Source organism: Triturus cristatus, chromosome 6, assembly GCF_964204655.1.
Source record: "Triturus cristatus chromosome 6, aTriCri1.1, whole genome shotgun sequence".
In the NCBI taxonomy this organism is placed as follows: Eukaryota; Metazoa; Chordata; class Amphibia; order Caudata; family Salamandridae; genus Triturus; species Triturus cristatus.
In genome coordinates this window covers 1,433,684,179-1,433,708,136 of record NC_140589.1, presented here as the reverse complement: position 1 = coordinate 1,433,708,136, position 23,958 = coordinate 1,433,684,179, and the positions used below count along the sequence as shown (strand labels likewise).

At 50.7% G+C, this 23,958-nt stretch overlaps 1 protein-coding gene across 3 annotated transcripts in view; it reads right to left on the bottom strand.

The window, feature by feature from the left end:
• The window catches only part of MTHFD1L (methylenetetrahydrofolate dehydrogenase (NADP+ dependent) 1 like), a 1,409,858-nt gene that overhangs the window by 375,615 nt on the left and 1,010,285 nt on the right, over positions 1-23,958 (bottom strand). For all 3 annotated transcript variants that reach the window (XM_085612491.1, XM_085612490.1, XM_085612492.1), the window contains exon 23: positions 21,715-21,815. In XM_085612491.1, coding sequence (XP_085468617.1) covers positions 21,715-21,815 — 101 coding nt within the window. The remainder of the gene's footprint in view (positions 1-21,714; positions 21,816-23,958) is intronic.

Here is a 23,958-nt window from a genome sequence, read left to right as displayed (position 1 = left end):
CACCTTAGAATATCCCCAGGTGTCAGGCTGGATCCGGAAAGATTTTTTGTAGCAATACCCCTTGCGCGTCGCTAGGCGTCGTCTGCGGCTCCGCGTCCGTCGTTGGCGTCGTGCACCGGAATGACGTCGGAGTACTTAGACGCCGCCCTCGCGCGCTGACGTCAGTTCTTGTACATAGCTTTCTGCGCCAGGAACGCAGAGCCATGCAAGAGACCAACACTGGTGCCAAAAAGTCTAGGGCCCTGAACAGGATGACCTTAACCCTAGATGTTGGTTCGCAGAGCGGGGAGGATGGGTGGGTCGGTGAGGAATCTAACTAATGTTTCTTACCGAAGGTAAGTAACTTGTTCATCTGAAAGAAATACGTTAGTTAGATTCCTCACCTTAGAATATATACCCCAGCATTACCAACCCCAGTGGAGGGTCTGCGAACCAAGATTGTAGGAAGGTGGATATCTGACTATGGTTACCCCCAATTTTTTGCCTAGTGTCTAGCTGTTTTTTTGACTTAGTTGGCCTGAGATCCTGCCATTCAGGGTCTCAGGCTGTCTGCTCTCTCTTTAAAACGGACTCCATGTACCCTAGGTACACACCCAATTGGTAAGGATCACCTTATTGGACCCTGTACAGTTTACCCTAGGTACCCAGGACATAGGTGTACCCTAGGCCTCCCAGGGGCTGCAGCATATATTATGCCACCCCTGGCCTGGCCTTCCAATCACACACAACTGGCTGATCACTCAGCTGGGGCAAGGTTGTGTAATCACCCCTTGCTTAGATATAGTATACCTATATCTACCCTTAAAATAGACACATCTGTACCTGTGAGCCACTCCTATGGCAGGCCTTAACAATCCTGGAGGCAGAGTGCTTGGTAACATGTGAGATGGTGCTCTAGCATGAGCTGAGCCTGTCTGCAGCTTTCGGAACCATGTCCTTATAGCTGTTCTATGATATAGCCTACCATATACTCTTAAAGTGCCTTATAATCTTAGACGGTTATGGTAACTATGGTTTGGCTTTATCAAAACATGTCGTGTAAGGTGTCTAACACTTTGGAATAATACCCCCATACCATTTCTTGTTGGGTCCTAACTCGACATCGACGCCGCCGACAGCAAGAGCCTTCGTGGGACAGCTCACCTCCTGGTCCTGGTCGTCCTCGACGCCTCCTGGTACCCGTGACGGCTGCGACAAGCTTCACCTCTTCACCTGCATCTTCACGACATCGCCTGGTTCCTTCCCGGCTCCTGGCTGGTGACCTAGACTCTGTCCCTTCTGCTTGCAGGTTCCTTCCTTCTTGATCCCCTCCTTGGGATCCACCGGACACTCTTCACTGACTGCCTGTCAGCAACTTTCCTTCAGGCATCCATAGGAGTCGACGCCGAAACCCGACGCAAGTTCACACCTATGCACCCGCAGCCCGTGGGCTAGGTAACTTGAGCATTTCGGTGCTCACAAGGGTATGGACTATCCAAGGGTCTAGTTTCCGAGTCTCGACTTCCTAGCTATACCAGAAGTGTCTAAAACTGCTAATTTCTAAAAACTTGCATTTCTATCGACTTTTACGCATTACGCGTGAGTGTTTCCACTCTGCACCTGAATCCCGTGGGCCTCCCACTTCCTAACCTTTGGTAGTATAGTGTAGCCCCAGCGAATCCCTAGGCCTAGGCCTATCCTGTATTCGTGACAGTGGTTCTTATACCACTTACTTAGTATATGGTTTGCGTGGCCCCTAGGGCCTAACTGTATTACTTACCTGTGTGACTTAATGTATGCTTAAATAAGACTGTGTTGTACTTCCCTCGAATCTCAAAGAGTGCTGAGGGTTGGACTAGAATAAATACATTCTATTTTAATATATATCTGTTGTGGTGTCCTTTCATTTGGTATTCAAGGGATTACATATGGTATAACAGCTGGCTTCACATGCCATACAGAGTTTAGCCGAAGACTGCTCTTGTCCATGCTACCACTAGGATAGCTGGTCTATAAGGTTGACTTTACAACCAATCACCATAAGGGTTGTTTGGACTGATACAAGGTGTACACTAGAATTAGTGACATCATATATCAGGCCAACTTCTCACAAAGATCACACCAGAAAGTCCTGGAGAACAGAACGGCCAAAGAAGCCATCTCTCCGGACTTGGCTGTCCAGGCAATAGTGCTTGGCGAACGTGTGCAGTGAGGCCCACGTCGCCGCCTGACAGATGTCCTGTAAGGGAACTCCCTGTCCCAGGGCAGTAGTCGCCGCCGTGGCCCGGGTGGAATGGGCTCTCAGCCCAACAGGAGGCTCCTTTTTCGACAAGGAGTAACAAACTTTTATACACAAGACGACCCACCGTGAGATGGTCAGTTTGTGTACGGCTCTCCCCTTCTTAGCACCTACGTATCCAACAAAAAGTTGGTCGTCCACCCGGAACTGTCTGGTGCGGTCCAAATAAAAGGAAAGAGCACGTTTTGGGTCCAGACGGTGGAGCCTCTCTTCCTCTTTCGAAGGATGCGGAGGCAGAAAGAAGGGGGGCAAAGTGACCGATTGCCCGATTTGAAAGGAGGTCACTACTTTCGGAAGAAAAGAACGACGAGTCCGGAGGACAACCTTGTCCGGATAAACAGAAAGAAAGGGAGGCTTAGATGACAGAGCCTGGAGCTCACTCACCCGTCTAGCCGAGGTGATAGCAACCAGGAAAGCAGTCTTAAGAGTCAGAAGACGAAGTGGACAATTGTGAAGGGGGTCAAAGGGAGCGCACATCAGAAAGGTCAAGACAAGATTCAAATCCCACTGAGGAATTATGAAGGGGACAGGAGGTAACATGTGAGTAAGGCCTTTAAGAAAACGCGAAACAACAGGGGACTTGAAAAGAGAAGGCTGATCAGGAAGCCGTAAGAAAGCAGAGATTGCAGAAAGATAACCTTTCAAGGTGCCCAGAGCAGAGCCCTGCTGGGCCAAAGAAAGAAGAAAGAGTAGAACCTCAGAAAGAGGGGCGGAAAGAGGATCCACAGCCTTTGCTGTGCACCATGCCACAAATTTGTTCCACCTGCAGGCGTATAACGATTTTGTGGAGGGACGCCTGGCTGCCAGAATGACATCACAGACTTCAGGAGGCAAGTCAAAGGGCATCAACTGTCGCCGCTCAATCTCCACGCATGGAGGTGGAGACTAGACAGGTTCGGGTGGAGGACCGTCCCCTGCTGCTGCGCCAGAAGGTCCTCCTGAAGAGGCAGTCGTACCGGAGGATCGATTGACATACTGAGTAGCTCGGGATACCAGTACCTGCGTGCCCAATCCGGAGCCACTAAGATGACTCGGGCCCGGTCGCGCCTGATCTTCTTCAGCACTCTGGGCAGAAGTGGTATAGGCGGAAAGGTGTACAACAGACCGCAACTCCACTCGCGACGAAAAGCGTCTCCGAGCGAGTGCCGTCTTGGAAATTCCAACGCGCAGAACTGCTGACATTGCGCGTTCTCTTCGGTGGCGAATAGATCTAACCAAGGCTCTCCCCACTGCAGAAAGAGACCTTGCGCCACATCAGAGTTCAGACGCCATTCGTGATCCATCATGCACCGGCGGCTGAGTTCGTCTGCTCTGGCGTTCAGAGAGCCCGCCAGATGTTGAACCACCAGGATGATGCCCTGGTGTTCCAGTCATGTCCAGAGGCGCAGAGCCTCCTGACAAAGGGTCCACGACCCCACCCCGCCCTGTTTGTTGCAATACCATATGGCGGTGGTGTTGTCCGTGAACACCTGCACGACACTTCCCCGGACAGAGGGAAGGAAGGCTTTGAGTGCAAGCCGGATCGCTCTCAGCTCCAACAAGTTGATATGGAGTTGAGACTCCGCCGGAGACCAGAGACCTCTGATCTCCGCCTCTCCCATATGGCCCCCCCATCCCAGGAGGGACGCGTCCATCACTACTATGTGCGCCGGTTGGGGTAGGGAGAGGCATCTGCCCCTGACCCAATCGCGGTCCGTGAGCCACCACTGCAACTGTTTCGCAGTGCCCTCCGAGATCAAGACATGGTCGGACAGGTTGCCTCGATGCTGTGCCCATTGAAACTGCAGGTCCCACTGCAGAGCCCGCATTCGCCACCTGGCGTAATGCACCAACAGGATGCAGGAGGCCACAGCCCCAGAAGCCGCAGCACCAACCTGACCGAAACCCAGGATAGAGGCCGAAAGATGGGAATCAGAGCCTGAATATCCCGGACCCGCTGTTCCGGAGGATAAGCCCGGAACTGCGCCGAATCGAGAACGGCTCCAATGAAGAGGAGCTTCTGGGAGGGTCTCAGGTGTGACTTCGGCACGTTGATGGAGAACCCCAGCAAATGGAGGAGGTCGGCCGTAGTCTGGAGGTGGGAGAAGACTTGCTGGGGCGAGCCCGCCTTCAACAGCCAGTCGTCGAGATAGGGGAAGACTGGAACCCCCGATCTAAGCAGATGAGCTGCGACCACCGCCATCACTTTCGTGAACACCCGAGGGGCACTGGTGAGGCCGAAGGAGAGCACGGTGAACTGAAAGTGCTCCTGACCCACCGTGAACCGCAGGTAACGCTGGCGGGCCGGCAGGACGGGGATGTGAAAATAGGCGTCCTGCAAGTCCAACGCTACCATCCAGTCTCCAGGGTCGAGGGCAGCCAGAACCTGAGCTAAAGTTAGCATCTTGAACCGCTCCTTTCGGAGGAAGGCGTTGACGCTCCTGAGGTCCAAGATAGGGCGTAGGCCCCCTTTGCCCTTCTTGGGAACCAGAAAGTAGTGGGAATAGCAACCACAGCCTACTTCTGGGCCAGGAACGCGCTCGACGGCCTCTTTGGCCAAGAGGGCCGTAACTTCCTCCCGCAGAAGATTCAAGTGATCCTCCGATATACGGTGGCACTGCGGTGGCATGGCTGGAGGGGTCGTCTCGAAGGGGAGGGAGTAGCCCCTTCGGACAATTTACAGCACCCACCTGTCCGAAGTGATCGATCGCCAGTGGAGCATGTGATGGCGAACTCTGCCGCCCACTGGCGTGGAATGGGCCTGAAAGCTCGGACTAGGAGGGCTTTGAGGCGGATGCTGCCGGGGTGGATGTGGACTGACCGGCACGTTGTCCTCCAGTACCGCCACGGCAGAATCCACGTCCGCGACCGCGTGCAGGTTGGTTCTGCGGCCGGTGGCTAGGCAGATGTGAGGAGGCGCCCCTTCCTTGACCACGAAAGGGGCGAAAGGTGGAAGTTTGCGGCCGTGGGGCCGAGAGACCCAAGGACCTGGCCGTAGCCCGGGAGTCCTTAAAACGAGCCAGCGCACTATCCGCCTTCTCACCAAAAAGGCGAGTGCCATCAAAGGGTATATCCATGAGGGAACTCTGGACATCCCCCGAAAAAGACGTGGACCACAGCCAGGCGTGGCACCGGAGCGCCACCGTGGTGGAAATCGCCCTACCCAGCGAGTCCGTGGTGTCTAGTCCACATCGTATGGCATGTCGTGCTGCATCTCGCCCGTCAGCAAGCGCCTGGGAGAGACGTGTCCGGGCCTCCTCCGGACTCAGGGGCAGCACGTCCTCCACCGTATCCCACAGAGAGTGGGAAAAACGGTCCAAGAGGCAAGCGGTGTTGAAAGACCGCATGCCCAAACTCAGGGAAGAGAACAGCTTCTTCCTGAACTGTTCTAGCCGCTTGGATTCCCGATCCGGAGGGGCGGACGGAAAGGAGGATTGGGAAGTCGAGGCCTGGATAACCAGACTCTTGGGGTGGGGTGTTGGGACAGGAAACTGGGGTCGCCCGGAGCAGGGCGGTGGCGCCGGGCCACGTTCCGATACACAGGAGGAACTGTGGAGGGCTTGGACCAAGTGCCCTGCAGAACGTCTATGAGGGCCTCATTGAACTGCAGCAGAGGCTCAGTGGAGCTTGCTGACGGTTGAAGCACCTCTGTGAGATCGTTAGTCCTCACGGCCACAGCAGGCAGCTCGAGCCCCAGGGCTGCGGCCGCCTTGCGCAGCACCACTGAAAAATCTGCACCTTCCTCCGAGGCCACAGTCGGGGGAGAGATGAAACCAGCGTCCGGGGAAGTGTCCAGACCACTGGCATCCCCCAGTTCGTCTGCCCAGTCCTGTGAAAGTTGGCCCTGTATGGCTGTTAGAATCCGGGGTCTCTGGTTGGCGCAGGTATGCACTTGCGACAAGCAGGGACCCTTTCCTCTAAGTCAGGGCAAAAGATCACCGCTTTAAAAATAACCCCTGCTCACCCTCTAGGTAACGTGGCGCGAGCAGTCAGGCTAAATTTCCAGAGGGCAAAAGGTTAAGCGTTCAAGTTGTCCCACACAATAATCACCACCCAACCACACAAAAGACACAAGGCTGTATTTATCAAAAATAAAAGTCTTTATATAAAAGGTTTCTTTCAGGCAGGTTGCATAAATACAGTTCTCTTGGTAAATTAAAGTTACAGTTACTTGCAAAGCTTAAAGGCAGTCCACAGGTTTCAAAATGGCTCAGTTCTACTTAAAATCAGGTTCTTAGGTCTTCTGCGCACTTCGTAGCGCCTTTGTGATGCTCTGGGCAAGGTTTTTGCAGTGCCTTGCCGTTTCTCACGCTTCCTGCGTGAGCCGGAGTACGCTTGCCGAGTCTCACGCTTCTCGCGTGAGCACCGGCAATATCTTCCAATGCGGTACGGTTCAAAGCAGGTACGGTTCGAACCACACTGCTCCAGAGGCCAGTATGGTTCAAACCAAGGTTAGTACGGTTCGAACCAAGGCCAGGCAGTACGTTTTAAAAGCGCAAGGATTGCAGTAAGTACGGACCGGACAAGCACAAGTACGACTCGGACACGGGCCGTACGATGTCAACCAGGGTATTATAGAAGCAGGTACGAGTCGGACTACGGCCCCAGGCAGTACGGGTCGAACTCAGTACGCACCAGCCCACAATACTTTCAAGGCAGGTACGGCTCGTACACCGGGCAGTGCGGGCCGTACGTTTTAGCGCGAAGGGGCACAGTACCTTGCAGCTTCACGGGAAGGTTCGTGGCGGCCTCGCGGTCCAGTCCAGGGGTGTCCCACATCGCGCTGGCGTCCCAAGTGTCCAGGGGCGGCGGTGCTTCGTGGGGCGCTCGGGCAGGATGCAGGTTGCCACGAAGGGGGACAGAAGGAGGGCAGCCTAAGGGTGAGATCACAGCACCGCGCGCGGTTAGCTTCGGCCGGGGACGTGAACCAGCGCACTTTCGTCCTTTGCACACACCTCCACAACCCGGCGGGGGTCACAGGGGCTCGGGCTCAGGCACAGAGATCTCCACCTTACTTTGCGAGCTACGGCTCGAGGGGGCAGCTGCTTACTTTGCTCGGGCTGACAGGCCTTTACGTTGCTCACAGCCACTCCAGCAGCAGAAGTCGCGTTGCTCAGCGAGATCAGGGGATGCACAGGTTCTCCGGGGTCAGCTTGCAGAATCACTTCCAGGCACCTCTCCTCTTCTTCAGGAAAGGTAGCGCCCACTGTTCCCGGAGCGCAGATCAGGGGGCAAGTTCACCAGCAATCCCTTGGAGATTGTTTAACAGCACAAGTTGATGCAAAGTCTTTTCCTTAAGTCTTTTCCTCTCCTTCCAGCAGACAGGCACCCACTGCAGGCCAGTCTCTCAGGCAGAGAGACCGTACTCCTCCTTCAGCTTCTCCAGGTCCTTCTCCTTCAGGCAGAGGTTCGTCTTGGCGCAAACAGGATCTGATTTCTTAGGAGCCAGGCTCCTTCTTTTAAAGCACAAATCTTTTGTTCTTTGTGGCCAGGGGGCCTGGGCCTGGCTCAGTCCAGTTTTGTAGCACTTTGTTGTGGTGACTCTGCTCTTTCCTTTCAGCAGCAGGGCAGAGACATCAGCCGCTCCACAGGGGGCGGAGCCGGCTTTGTGCTGGCAGAGCACAGGTCTATTCAAGAGTCAAGGTGTACTCCTCCCACCCATCCTGGTGTAATCTCTCTACCCACCACCTGGCAGCCAGCCTGTCTCCTGGAATTCCCCAGCCCTGCTCCTTCCCTGTTACTAGGCAGAACACACACACACACAGCGCAGAGGCGGACTGAAATGGCCAGGTCAGTAAATACTAACTTTCTAAAATTAGTATTTACAAACACAGGATATTAAAATAAACTTTACTAAAAGAAGTATTTTATTATTCTGAGTTCAAGCATACTAAACTTGACATTCTACCATGCTCTATGAGTCCACTGGGGTCACAGCGTGTAGTGACTCCAGCAGCCCATTCTGGCCTATGGAGAGCAGGTAGCCTTCAATAGTGAAAAACGAAAATGGCTGTAATTCACTATTAAGACATGCCACACACATCAGGGCATGTCCTACCTTATGCCTATAATGCACCATGCCCTTGGGCCTACTAGAGGGGTGGCTAACATGTAGTTAAGGGAAGGTTTAGGGACTGGCAAGTGGGGGCACTTGCGCAGTCAACGCGACGGTACCAGACCGCGCGCAGGGTCTGCAGTGGCAGACCCTAGACACATTTTACTAGGCCGCTTCTGGGGGTGGCACAACCAGTGCTGCAAGCCCACCAGCGGTATTTGTATTTACAAGCCCTGGAACTCCTGGTGCACTTTACTAAGGGCTGACAGTAAACCAAATGAACCAATCATGGACACCAATCAATGTATACACTTTTCAAAGAGAGCACTTGCACTGTGGCACTGATTAGCAGTGGCACAGTGCCCTGAGCAGCTACCACCAACAAAACACAATGAGGCACATCAGCAAAAAGTGGAAGGGAAACTCACGCCAAGGTGCCAGGTCTAGCAATGTCCATAGGGTCCTCAGACCCCTCCCAGTCGCCCCTGTCATCCGATTCCTGATAAACAGGAGGAATGATCAGAGCCGGGCGGTAGATGAAACGCTCATCCATTGGCGTCGGGTGCGGCGTCAAGCGGCGGCGCATCGGCGCCGGGCCCGGACAGGGGCTAAACCGGGGGACGGCGTCGTCCGGAGACTGCGCCGGGGGTGGAACTGGTGTCGGCGGAGGAGGCGTCGTGAGGTCAACCGGCGCCGGCAGAGATCCAGGCCTGGATCCCTCGGGGACCTGCGGCATCGGGACCAAAGTCGTTGACGGCGCCGGGGCCGGAGCCGCCGGCACGCGAGGTCGCCCAGTCGAGCCCGCAGGGCCCGAAGGCGGGCCGGCAGGCGTCGACGGCGGAGCCAGGTCCCTCATGGCCGAGAGGAAGGCACTGACCTCCGCCGGAGTCGCGTCAGTCCCCGGGACCGGCGGGTATGGGGACGGACGCGGCTCCTGCGGCTCCGATGGAGCCGCGGGTGTGGGACCACCCTGACCCTCGGCCGAGTCGCGCGACCGGTGAGGGTAGTCCGAAGAGCGGTGTCGCCTCTTGGACTTCTTAGATTGCTTCGACTTACCCGAAGACTTCGAGCCCGACGAGCGATGATGGTGACTGCGGCTCCGCGACCGGTCCTTGGACCTCCTCCTGGACCGGGACCGTGAGCGACGTGGAGCAGAGTGCCGAAGCTCGAGAAGCTTACGGGACCGCTCCCGCCTAGCCTTCGAGGTCAAGGCCTGACAATCGGGGCACGACTCCGTGTCGTGGTCGGCCCCCAGGCAGTAAAGGCACCGGCGATGGAGGTCCGTCACCGACATCAGTCGATGACAGGAGGCACAGGCTTTAAACCCGGGCATCCTACCGGCACCAGAGTCGAGTCGACAGAAGACCAAAAAGAGTCAAAAAAGTTTAGTCAAAAATTGACTAAGGGGTAAGCTCTTCCCGGATCGGCGCTGTCTGGCGTGGAAAAAATAAGAACTGACGTCAGTGCATGAGGGCGGCGTCTAAGTGCTCCGACGACGTCATTCCGGCGCACGACGCAACGACGGACGCGGAGCCGCAGAAGACGCCTAGCGACGCGCAAGGGGTATTGCTACAAAAAATCTTTCCGGATCCAGCCTGACGCCTGGGGATATTCTAAGGTGAGGAATCTAACTAACGTGTTTCTTTCAGATAGAACATACATCATCGGAGCACTGTTTTATTTGTTTTCATTGTTCATTACATAGAGTTAATTTTTACTGCTGACTCTTGAAACATGTGCACAGATCTTCTGTTTTTCATAACCAAAGAGAACCCAACCCAACCGACTGCCGTATAAAGAAGTAGACCCAGGGAGGGAAGGAAAAACAGAAGAACTCCAGGCGTGAGGAACACAGGTGGAGCAACAATGAAAAGCATTGAAAAACATAGACCTTATCCACCCAAAAACTAGGACGGAGTGGAGGGCCAAAAGGCTCCAAAGCCGAACAACACACCCTGCCCCAGAGGAAGGAGCAAGAACACGCCACCATCCAAAAGCGAGGACGGAGTGGAGGCCTAAGGGCCCCACGCCGAACAACACACCCTGCCCCAGAGGAAGGTGCGAGAGCACACCTCAGTAAGACCAAGGCCACCGGAAAGGAGGCTAGGAGGTAGAACAGCACCTGAAAAGGCCTTCGCAGAGGGGGGAGAATGGGCGGGCATTAAGGAATCTGCAGCTAGACTGTGTCTCTACCAGATATATCGATACCGAAGGTAAGTAACTTGTCCATTTGATAGAGACATCTAGCCGCAGATTCCTTAACTTAGAATAGATACCAAAGCTATACCCCATAGGAGGAGGGTCTGCGAGATAAACCCACCAAGTTCCAGAGGAACATATCCGTCAGAAAGGGTGACTAAACATGGTGGGAACCACAATGACAGGGCAACTGATATTAGACCCAAGAAAATCCGTAAAGGAACAAGGGTCGGCAAAGACACCACAATCCGTCAAGGGACGGTGTGAGACCTCCCTCGTCCAGAGACAGACGAAAGGAAATACAGAACCAGAAAAGGCAGTGCCAAATGGAAGAAAATGCAGGAACTCCTTCGAAAAAAGCCAAGCACCGGTTCCCACGGATCCGCAAGGAACGAAGCCCCAAAGGGGCACTGGTTCCCACGGATCCGCGAGGAACGAAGCCCCAAAGGGGCAAGACAATATGACAACGTCAGAGCATACCGCCTGAACATACACCACAGTGAATGCCAAAATGAAACAGGGGACTGCCCGGCCAAGAACAGGAGCCTCAACAGCAGGCTTGTGTGGTTAAAGGAAAAAAATACTGGCGGAAATTGTACCACCTTTGAATACTTGACAGGGTCCAAACCATTGTCCAGTGCCACCAGAGACAGAATATTGACCAGGGAGCAAAGACCTCCTTGGGTAGGCATTCAGCCAACCGTACCCAAAGGTACAACCTTGAAGGGAAAAATCGTCAAAGCCAGGAACACCCAAAGGACTCGCTCCCGAAGTAGAGAGCAAGCAAAAAGTCCTAATACTAGGGCAGAAGGAACCCAGTACGTGGGCACCCCCGTGGTGTGTATAGCTCACAACACATAAACAAGTCATAGAGACAAGGATGTAGGCATATATACATAAATTGACGTAACCCTAGATAAGGGAAACGCACAATCTGCACCACGGCGCTGGTGTATGCATAACAGTAATAGCGCAGAAGCAAGAACAGCCCCTCGACCGGAACACCCCTTCGACGGGGAAGAAACCTAGACTCCTGCGAGGCAGGCAGGAACATGGACCACAACACTCCCAAGAAAAGAGAGAGAAAACACAGACAGAAGTCTGTCGAAGAAGGCATACACCACCATATACCGATACCGTCCGCCAACAACGAGAATGTGGAGAATACATGTACTGTAATGATACATAAAAGAAGCAATTGTGTCAGAAATGTGACTAGAACCCACACCCTGAGAAACAGCTGGGGTGGAGCACAGAACCGTTGGAAGAAAAGTCATAGACATGAGCCACCAAGCCTCTGAGAGCTATAAAATATGCATTAGGCCAGGAGCGGGAAGAAACCTGACCCCCCTGATCGGCAAGAAGCAAGGGACCGGAGAACCTGCTAGGGAAACAGGGGAGGAGGCAACGCACAGCCGAGACAGAGCTGGCGGAAACTCCCCTTGCCCTAGGTAAGAACCCCGACAGGGCTTGAGCCATAAGAAAAGAGGCAATGGCCACCCCACACCAGGAAGAATAGAACGTAGAGCATAACCTGTATGCACCAATACATCGAATACACAGAATACAGAAGAGAACGTTCCGAAACGGAACAGAGCGACCTGTCCCCTTAGGGGCGCGTGTCCACCTCCAGACAGGCAAGAAAGGCACAGTGAAAGCTGCAATAACACGCCAGGAAAAAACAGGCGTGGCAAAACCCCAACGAAACAGCAGGGCAGTACGCCCCTACAAAGGCAGGAGAGAACTACGGACTGACCGTAGACAAACAAAATGGAACCCCAGGAGAGAAACCAACTCCTTGGATCTCTCCAGAGGAGATGCCCTACCATAGAAGGAAGCGATAACTAGCGTCAAAACTTCCTGGGCAAGGAAGAGTAGCCATATAATAGCCAACAAATACCCCACATAGGGTAAGGCACCACCCCACAAAAACAAGGGTCCCTCTTGAGACAAGCACGTAAGCAAAGGCTCAACAAAAAAGGTAAAAACAGCTTAACCAGCTGTACCAGAATAAAAGAAAGCATCGCGGCTGAACAGCCAGACAATCTAGAATGCCTGTAACCCAGAAACAGGCACCAGAAAAAACAGTGACGGCACCGTCACTAAATCAAAAAGTCTCCACAAGGATTAAAACCTGGGAAGTCATGTAAACACAGACAGGAGGCCGTGGACTGCCGAATCAGCATGGTCGTCAAAAAGATTGACCCCATCAAATGGTAGATCCCCAAGCCGCTCCTGAACATGCTCCAGGAAAACACCATTGCGCAACCACGGATGGCGACGCAGGACAGCCGACCTGGCCATAGCCCGCCCAACGGAGTCGGTGGTGTCCATGGCGGACCAGATGGAAAAGTGCGCCATATCCCGGCCATCACGAATCAGCCGGCCCAGGTCGGCACGGGAGCTCTCCGGCAAGGAGGGGAGGAGCTGCTTAACAGAGTCCCAAAGGGCAAAGGTAGCCCGAGAAAACACAGGAAGTGTTCAGGGACCGCAGTCCCGAGCTGGTGAACGCAAACACATCGCGGCCACATGATTCCAACCATCGAGACTCCCGAGTGGGAGGATGCAACGAAACAGGAGAGGAAGAGAGAGCTGCCTGGAGCACAAGTCCTTGAACCCCAGGGTGGAGGGTCAAACAGATGGGGTCATTGGGAGCCGGGCAATGGCAATGTGCTACAGCACGATCCACAGGGTCCCCCAAAGAGGGCCTCACCCACATGCCTAGAAGGATGTTATGTAATGACCCCGCAAACGGCAACAAAGGCTCCCCTTCCCCTGTGCCCTGGTGGAGAAGATCCAGCAACGGATCCGAAGGCCTAGAGACAGAGGGCGGCTGCATCAGCAAAATATCCGCAGCCCTGCGAACGGCCCTTGTAAACCTCTCACTAGCATCCGTGGTCCTGTGAGGCGGTGACAGTAAGTCATCAGTAGGTGACAGATGCAAGCTAATCCGTCCACCCAACAGGGGCTCAGCAAAACTAAGAGCCGGCCAATGCCCCATGGGCGCCCGCTCCGGAGAGCAAGGAAATGATTCAGGGGGGTGGGGAATCTACTGGGGCCACATTCACCAATAAAGGAGGGGCCGGGGATAGCACCGGCGTCGAACGGCATCGAGACGACGGCATCGAGGAGACTTCGCGCCGGCGACCTCCAAAGAGCCCTCGTTCAGCTGGTGTCGGACCAGCGTCAACCCAACGTCACCCGAGGCAGAAACCTGCGGGGAGAGCTGGCACCGACTCGGAGTTGTGCTCCGCGCCGCAGCCACCTCCAGCGATGCCGCACGTAGCCCCTGAATGGCTGTGCGATGGCACTATGGAAGGGCAAGACAGCGTGGGATGCCCCTCCGGGCCGTGTCCCGACGTCGCAGCGACTCCGGAATCGGAGTCAGGGCACTCGGTCGGCGTTGAGGGTAAACCCGCAGGCGGAGTCCCAATATTTCATGGGGCTCTGTCGCTCACATTTGCCGCGAGCAGGACCGGCACGGTTTGAAGCCCGCAGGCATCTAAAACACGGTTTCTGACGCATAAAGGCGCTGAGAAAGCCTAAAGATAACAAAAACAGGCCAGAGGTACCACTTCACCTGGATCCGTGCTAGGACGCGGAAAAGAAGAAAACTGACGTCAGCACGCCGGGTGAGTCTTATATAGCTCCATTGACGTCACTTCCGTGGATGACGTCCGGACGTAGCCGGGCGACACCGCCTCCCGGCGTGCAGAGGAACTGCTGGGGAAAAAAGATTTCCCAGATCCAGTCAGACATCTGGGGGGATATTTTAAGTTAAGGAATCTGCGGCAAGATGTCTCTATCAGATAATTAGGACATGTTCAGAAGTCATTCTCACCCACTAGCTAGTGCCAGGCATACACGAGGCACCTCTAGGCACCAATTGTAGAACACTTTCTGGACCTGCAGAATATCAGAAGAAGGCTGGACATGCTGTCTGTGACCTGTGAGGAGCCGTGAAGGACTGAAACTTTTCCTCTTGCACCAAAGAAGAGGACTCCAAATGTCATAGGGCTGTCATCCTGTTCCAGCTACAGGATACAACGAGCTACGAGAGGCATTTCCTGCAGCTCTCCAACTGACCAGTGACAACTGGACCTGCATCCTGCTGACACTCGGAGTCTCTAAGCGCCTCTCCTGAGGTCCAGGGGTGCTTTAGAAATGTAGGTGAACTTAAAGGACTAAGTCGGTATGTCAAATCTTTACCCAGCACAAACCTGGTTGCTGTATCCGAGGCACGCTTCTTCGGGGCAAGACTCAAATTGCGCCTAGGTCCCAGTCTACCACGACTATTGACTATCATTGGCACTATGTGCTTACTGGTGCTAGTCTTACATACATTTTTTTTTAAATCCAGGTCTTGGGTCCCCTTATTTGATTCTTGACATTTTGGTGTCATTTTGTTTATTAAGTTTTACTTTTGACTTTATTACTGTTTTGGTACTGCAAAACCTTTACACATGGCAGTGAATTAGTCTGCCTGCTCTGTGCCATAGCAACTAAGGGGTTGAAATCAGATTAATTTAGTGACTTAAGAGTTCACTCTGACCACGGTTGTGATTATTCATTGAGGTGAGGAGTCACCCACTTCAATCTGAAAATCCAGTTTATTACCGTGAGTAATTGTTCAAGTAGATTTTTAACACTGTTGGATTGTGGGAAACATGTCAAAATATAGGTGTATTTTCTCTTCATGTCAGAGGACGCTATTGGAGAACAACAGGCTGCACTTCACTGAACCAGACATGGTGCTGGCTAACATAACTGTTAGTAGATAACTGAACGGAGGATATCAATGTCATGCAAGGGAGTAGCGGCAGTCTGGAGGTGTGTGTGCAGAACAGTCGGTTGCAGAAGCAGTCCGGCAATGTATAGCCAAAGACAGAGTTTGCAAGACATATTTGTCCAGGCAGTCTTCCAGGAGGACCAGAATGGAAGACCACATCAATCTGGGAAGAGCAGAACACTGTACCACACTCTGCCAGAAACTAAACAAGCATTTACAATGCAACGGTCTCGGCATTGTTAAAGTTAGAGCTATTGGCATTGCTCATGACATTATTTTTGTTTCGGTTTTTGTTTTTAAAACCTTGCCTGGGATTCTGTGTTATGGAGTGGAATTATGTGGAATGGTATTTTGTGTTGTGTAGTGGTATGGTGGAGTTTAACTACGTGGTGTGTTGTTGAATTTGATAGGATTATGTGGTATTCTGTGGCGTGGATTGGATGTATGTGGTGTGTTGTGTATATGTATTGTTGAGTTGAATTATGAGGTGTGTTGTCGAATTGAGTGGTGTAGAATGGTAATGTGTGGAATGGAATGGTGTTGCGTGGAACTGTGTGGCGCTGAATGAAATCATGCTGATAGGAGTTATGTGGCATGATGGCTCGGTTGGAAGGAATGCAAGAGAGAGGCGACAGAGAGAAGGAAAAGCTGGTAAGGATGAGAGTGCATAACATGGGAAAAAGACAGAATGAAGGGGAGAGAAGCAAAAGGAAGCAGGAAAAGTGGATAGAGCGGCAAGTGAGAGAAAGGCTAGAGGATGGAAGAGCGAGGAGGGCAGAAAAGGGAATGAAAGGAGGAAAAGGGACAGCAAGAGGAGTGCGAGAAAGGAGAAGGAAGAGAAAGAAAGGAGAAGAGTGGTAAGAGTAGAGGAGGAGGGAGGCAGACTCAGAACGGGGAGAGCTGAACCGGCTGCAGTCAGTGCAGTCGATGCTGCACCTTGTCATTCAATAATCAAATATCAGACTTAGCAAGTCAGACATGAACCAGCTTGCACAAGCCGTGATAGGGTCCTGCAGTGGCACTACGTTCAAGCACAGATAAATCGGATGGGAAAAAAATGACAGTAATCACTTTCACAACCTATGGTGCACTGCTACATTATATAAAACTTCCCCAGAAGCAGCACAGTTTAAGTTATTTGATATACACTGCTATGCAGCATCACATGTAACCGGTTGCCATACACGCCTACGAGACAGACAACATATCCAACAGCAGCATCAGCGTGATGGAACTCCTTAATAGCAGCAGCAAGATGGCTGTAATCTACTAGAACCCACTGCTAGAATGCGGGTCACCCCCGCTGCAGAGAACAAGAAACCTACAATAGTACATACGTGTATAACTACCTTAACTTGCGGAGAGCGTCAGCGCGTTCAGAGCACAGCTACATTGTGGGGTCGCCTAAAAGACATGTGGCATCAAGAAGGCTGACAACCCAGCAAGACCTACCGCTCGAATCAGAACAACCCTGCCACTCCAAAAGAAGAATGTCGCTCAAAGTTCGCACCCTGGTTCAGCCCATGTATAACATTTTCTTTGTATTCCTAAACATAATCGGCAGAACTATCATCTGCTCCTTAAGAGAAAATAATCATAACCCCAATATAAGTAGGCCTGTCCGAAGCCCCGGCATTTCCTGGGGGCCAGGCCGAGCAGCCACCAGATACCTACTCCCACCCGCTCCCTACACGTTGTCAAAGGATACTCAGCGCCAGTATCTTGGATTGGTAGTCAAAGGCTACCACCTCGCCCTGCAACCGCTGCTCTTGGCAGGTCTGACAGGACACCTGGCTGCCGATGCTAAAATACTCCCCCGGAGCCACCATCTTGTCAACACAGCCAGGATGGCCTCGGTTCGGCCTTTTCCACGCCAGCCAGCGCCTGACGTCACGACGCGGCGCGACGGAGAGGACCTGCGTGCTTCCTGGTGTCCGGAGTGACAGTGGCCCTTGCCCCGCCCGTCAGCGGCCTCGAGCAGTTGCTCGTGTGTCAAGTCACGAGCGCATGAGGAAGTGCTGGTTCTGTGACGTTAAACCCGCGGTATCTCCATGGTTACCAGACCTAAACCATGTGACCGGAATTGGAGCTATACTCTGGGATACCAAACCGCCATAGAAAATAACGCGAATCGTTCTTGGTAATTTAAATAACCATTTAGAGGCGTCAATTTCTTATTGCACAGGTTTAGGAATATATACTGTATACGGCACTGAGAACATTAAATTGGACAAAAGCAGCCTACAATTATTATATGACATGGTCCGACAAACAAGCCCTGCACAAATCACATCAGGTAAAGCTGTCTTTACACTATTCGAGCAGTATTTTGAAATGTTTAAACACTACCAATACATCAGCAGTGCTGTTGTATTCGACTCGATTCCGGGCCCTTACAGGCCCAGATGACTTGCCCGGGTTGCGGTACGGGTGCACTGGTGTCCAACTTGTTTAAATCTCAGCTGAGGACTGCGCAGGGAAACTAGACACAAGTGATCCTGTTATTTAATTTGGGTAACTGACTCAGTTTAACCACCGCCTTTCTCCGAGGCAAAGCAGAAATGCCTCGGAGAAACGCAGTAGCGTTTTTGAATTCGGGGGCGGGTTTCTTTTTCTCTCCTCTTGCCATTGGCTGGAGGAGAGAAAAACACGCCTAAAAAAGGGCGTGGCTAAAAAGTGGAAAGAAGAGCACGGAACACGCCCCCGAATCTGAAAAAGACAGAGCCTATTTGGAGGGACGGCTCTCTCCTCCAATGGCTGGCCTCAGTTTAGGAAGCCAGCCAAAGGAGGAGAGCCAAAAAGAGAGGCGGGCTAAATAGCCACTCTAAGCATCATAAGATCTCCGGACTTCCGGTTTTGCCTTCGGCAGACCGGACGGTCCTTCGACCTAAAAAGGGGAGGTCGATAACCTGCTATAACCCGTGCTGCCTGGCACACGAATGATTTGGAACTATGGCCTGCCTTCTGTTAGTGAAAATTGTATTATGGTCATGTTTGCACAACTGCGACTTGGGTAATGACAAAGTGGTGATAGACAGGTGGCTATTCTTGGTGGTCAACCACTCTGGCTACTGTTAACAATTCAGTGTATATTTGAGCCGATCATCAGTGATGGGAGAGACCGGGGGTTACCCAGAACGTACCAAGATACTGCTCTTCCTTTTTTTTAAAGATTGGTAATGGTAACGTATCATTCCAGAGTTGTTTATTGGGGCAACAGATTTTCACAGAGGTGTAGTGGGTAGTTGTGAAACTTGCTGTGTAAGTAAACAATGGGAGGGCATTGAAGCATCATGTTTTGTTCTGCTGCAGCAATACGGTTTGTGAGTCTTTGGGAGGGGGAAGAAAGTGTGGAGGAGGCTGGACGGTAACAATGGGATGACAGATCACAATGAGTTGGAGGATGAACCTGCAAATTGGTGCACCAGGTCATGGACAGTGAATCGGCACAGAGACGTGATTAAAAAGGCAATTGTCACTCAGTGCATTAAATGACCAACATGGCCTGGTACTGTTCCAGGAAACAATTTCTGGTGAATGACAGTCAATTTGTGAGTAAAAAGAAATACACACTGCTGGTCCATGCTGGACGTATTTACCCAGAGGAGCAATGGGAAGCCATAGACAAGAGGAAAGGTCTCAAGTTAACCACATAAAAAGTGAACAGATCCATAAGGTTGCAGTTTTCCGGCAAGCGGGAAATTGAAGCACTTGGAGATTATCAATGTAAGTGTGTGTGCCTCACCAAGGCTTCAGGGGAGGTCTTTGGAAAACCAGGCACACAATTAACATACACCCTATATACAGTACATATCATTGGTGGCTATTTTAATGATGACATTGGCAGTGACAGGACAGGAAAATATAGTACCAGGGGTACGGAGTGCATGGGTTTCGTATAGTTTGCAAATGAATTAGGCCTTAGAGAAGACTTGGAAAGGATGTGATAGGCAGTTTTGCATTTTGGACGCATTCAGGACAGACCTATGGGAACACGGCATGTCTAAAGATAAGAATAGGTAAAAGAAGCAGGTGCAACGAGTTGGGACCTGGAATCTGAACTCCTGGCAAAGAGAAGAGAGCAACTGGTCTACCCTGATTAGCAAAAAAAAAATCGAACATTGGAATGTCAGAGAAATTTGTACAAGGAGGCAGTGGCAATAGTAGATAAACCTCGTAATATAGGGAGAATTTGGGAAAATGTACAAGCTAGGGAATAAGGCTGAAAAGCTGACTGACTGAACAGGAGAGGGTATATGAGCAGCTGGATATCCATTTAAAAATAAGAGGTGACGGGGTGGAACAGACATTTTCAGACTATTATATAGAATTAAATCTCACTCAATTAAAAACCAGCGAGTCCTTCATTCTCAGCGAACTTGGACTCTTGTGGCCATGGGACAGTGAGAGGCTAGGAGTGAACAGGAACCTCATGGAACACAGGCGCAAATCAAACAACTTCAATCAGAGAAATTATCTGTGTAGAATTGTCAAGCAGTAGCCCCGTCTCCTGGGAAGCAGACTCCCGAAACTGATTGAGCATTAGCGACAGGCAATCATCACCTTGATAGGTAAACAACGGAAGCCAAAGGGTGAGTAGTTGTTGTACTGTCTCATCTCCATCTTAAACGTGGAAAGATATTTTTGCCAGGATTCTCTCCATTAGGCTAACAGTCAGCACATCCTTGCTGCATATGAACCAGTCCAGAGCACTCTAAGATCTAAAAGGATGAATCTACACAAGCTTCACAATTTTATTCATAGAGCTAATAACACTGAATTCCCTCACCAAACTAAGTCACTGAATGCTGAAAAGGCCTTTGACTCTACAGACTGGTTCTTTTTGCTAATATCAAGCAAAAATGGGATTGGACCTGCATGTGTGACTTTGGTTACATTGGTGTATACTGCAGAGAGTTTATCAATGAAGGAGAACAGGATCAAGCTAGGTAGAGAGGTACGCGGTTAGGCTACCTTTTCTTCCCATTACTGTTTGCTCTGCCTCTGGAATCCCTTGCATCCTTGATCAGGTTTTACCTTCTTATTAGGGTACTTAAATAGGAAGACAAGAGCAAGTATATGATAGGTTTATAAAGGGATTTTGTCCTGCTTTGTGGATCTTTGAGAGAAGCATTGCATGTGTGTTTCCTGTATTGGGCAAGATTGAAGGGATAATACCACAGGCCAATAGTATTGTGATCAAAACCTGGAAAGCCGCTACAAACAAGGTAGGCTGGAGAAATACTGACTGAGGGAGCAGCCCTTTGGCAGATGAGAAACTGGGAAGAGTATCTAAAGTATGGGATCTGGCTCCAAGGAATGGCATAGAAACAGTAGACAAACTCAGAACTAAATTTGACCTAGATGAAGATAATTTATTTTTACAGATCTGGCATGCACTAAAAAAAATCTGAAATTGAATGGTATGATGCATCATGCTACACACAAACAAAAAGGCATGATGCACACCAAACAAATGACTAACATCTTGGATGTACAAGAATCTCATGGACACGTTCCAAACAACCAGGGAAAACCTACAAGTGATCTGGAGATACCAGAGGCAACAGATTGAGGCTTTGACCTATACCCCGGGAAGTGATCACCAAATTTATTATGATACAACAATTTAAAATCCTGCACAGAGTATACTACAATTGACCCAGACTGTGCAATGGGAGATATACTGAACTCAATCTCTATCTGATCTAACGGAGAGCAAGGGTTCTCCATCCACACCATTTGGGGTTGTAAGAAGATGCACATTTTCTGAAGGGAAGAGCATCTTTATCTTTCCAAAGTCCTTCTCCAATGGTCTTTGAAGAGACGGCAACCTGCCCAACCACAGGCTAACTCTGTACACCTTCTGGTTTCGGTTAGCTTAACTGACTAGTGTCCAGAAATGGGGAATCATGCAAGTATAGAGACTTGGCAAAGGCAGATGGACTGCTGCCTGTCCTCTGAGAAAGTGGTGCATGAACTTTGTGGATATCGTAAAACGTTTAGCAAAATAGGGAAATGTGTTACGACAGCTTTCACAGTGTCGGATCATTCAGATAAGATATATATTATGAGGATTATTATGTTTCCGCTATTAAGGTAGTTCACTTTGTGGTCTGTCCCATGTATGATTCTCATTCAAACACATGCTGTCCCGTCTGACTAAAGTCAAATGTTTTGTTTACTTGTACTGGTTATGGTATTGTGATCGCTATTTGCAAGAAACCAACTAAATTGATTTATAAAACGGGTGTCATATGGTGCTCCTGATGGGTAACACACTTTAAGAGCATGACAAATAAGCATAGGAGTATTACGAAAAAAGCAAACACAACATTTTCAGAACAAAAAACAAAGAGCATGTGATGCATGGAGGGTACATTTGAAAACTCGCAGCTTAATGCAAAGACTCACTTGAAAACATTTAAAGCGACCACTACTGGAACGCCGAAGAGTTGGGCAATTTGAATTTGTTTCTGTAGATTGCAACAGCCATCACTCACAAGCTGAAGATTCTAGAAAAAAAGCAACACAAGGACACATCACTACATTATCACCAGGATAGTTAGAGGAGTATGCACACACATTTAAAAACACGGTGACATTGGGCTCTGCGAACGTCGTGGATTACTTTGTGAATTTAAAGTCAGGTGAAAATACACCTATAAAACAAGTTGAAAATTCCCTTCACAGCCCCAAAGAATGACAACTGCTTGCGAGATATGATGAGCTCCTGAACCTCAAACATGAACACCTCCCATGCTCCTGCAGTTGTATCTTGTGGTTTTTGAGATTTTTACTTCGCAGTAATATTAATTCAAAGCTTTTACTTCCCATTAATTATTTTTCTTTTAGTTTTTTTCTTTTTATTAGATTTCATAATATTTTATTAGGTATTTCCAAAAGAAATAGACAAAAAAGCAGCAAACGGTCCACAGAGAAAAAAGTAATTAATGGGATACATCATTTGGGTAGAAATGTAACAATCTCAGCAATATGATAGGCAGGTAGTACTGTCGCACACGGTATTCAAAAAGTGTGGAGTACAAAGTACAAGGTAATACAAGGCACTGTACACTAATGAGTAATCATTGGATAGTTCGCAAATTAAGGAGAAAGAAAGAAAATGAAGATAAATAAGAGAATATAAAGAGAAAAAGGAAGAAGAACAGCGAGAAAAGAACAAGTTACTTACCTTTGGTAACGATATATCGGTAAGAAACATTAGTTAGTTAGATTCCTCACCTTAGAATATCCCCAGGCGTCAGGCTGGATCCGGAAAGATTTTTCATCAGCAATACCCTTGCGCGTCGCTAGGCGTCGTCTGCGGCTCCGCGTCCGTCATCGTACGCTGGGATGATGTCAGAGTACTTAGACGCCGTCCTCGCACGCTGACGTCAGTTCTTGTACATAGCTTTCCGCGCCAGGAACGCAGAGCCATGCAAGAGACCGACACTGGTGCCAAAAAATTCTAGGGCCCTGAAAGGGATAACCTCAACCCTAGATATCGGTTAACAGAATGGGGAGGATGGGTGGGTTGGTGAGGAATCTAACTAACTAATGTTTCTTTCAGATATATCGTTACTGAAGGTAAGTAACTTGTTCATCTGAAAGAAACACGTTAGTTAGATTCCTCACCTTAGAATAGATACCCCAGCAATACCAACCCCGGTGGTGGGTCTGCGAACCAAGATCACACCAGAAAGTCCTGGAGAACATAACGGCCAAAGAAGCAGTCTCTCCGGACTTGGCTGTCCAGGCAATAATGTTTGGCAAACGTGTGCAGCGAGGCCCACTTTGCAGCCTGACACATGTCCTGCAAGGGGACTCCCCGGCCCAGGGCAGTTGTCGCCGCTGTGGCCCGAGTGGAATGGGCCCTCAGTCCTATAGGAGGTTCCTTTTTAGCTAAGGAGTAACAAGCTTTGATACACAAAACGACCCACCGAGAGATGGTTCCCTTGTGCACCGCCCGCCCCTTCTCAGCGCCCACGTAGCCCACAAAGAGTTGGTCGTCCACCCGGAACTGCTTGGTGCGGTCCAAATAAAAGGACAGCGCCCGTTTTGGGTCCAGACGGTGGAGCCTCTCTTCCTCTTTCGAAGGATGCGGAGGCGGAAAGAAGGTGGGCAATGTAACAGACTGCCAGATGTGAAAGGCAGTTACCACCTTACGGAGAAAGGAAGGACGAGTCCTGAGAACAACCGTGTCCGGATGGACAGAAAGAAAAGGAGGCTTAGAAGAGAGAGTCTGGAGCTCACTCACCCTTCTAGCAGCGGTGACGGCAACCCGGACAGCAGTCTTGAGCAACGGACGAAGGGGACAATTATGAAGTGGCTCAAAGGGAGCGCACATCAGATACGTCAATACCAGGTTCAAATCCCACTGAGGCATTACGAAAGGGACAGGAGGGAACATGTGAGTAATGCCCTTGAAGAATCGAGAAACAACAGGGATTTGAAAAGAGAAGGCTGATCAGGAAGCCGTAAGAAAGCAGAGATAGCTGAAGGATAACCTTTAAGAGTGCCCAGAGCAGAGCCCTGCGGGGCCATGGAAAGAAGAAAGAGGACAACCTCAGAAAGAGGGGCGGAAAGGGGATCCACAGCCTTTGCTGTGCACCATGCCACAAATTTGTTCCACCTGCAGGCGTATACCGATTTTGT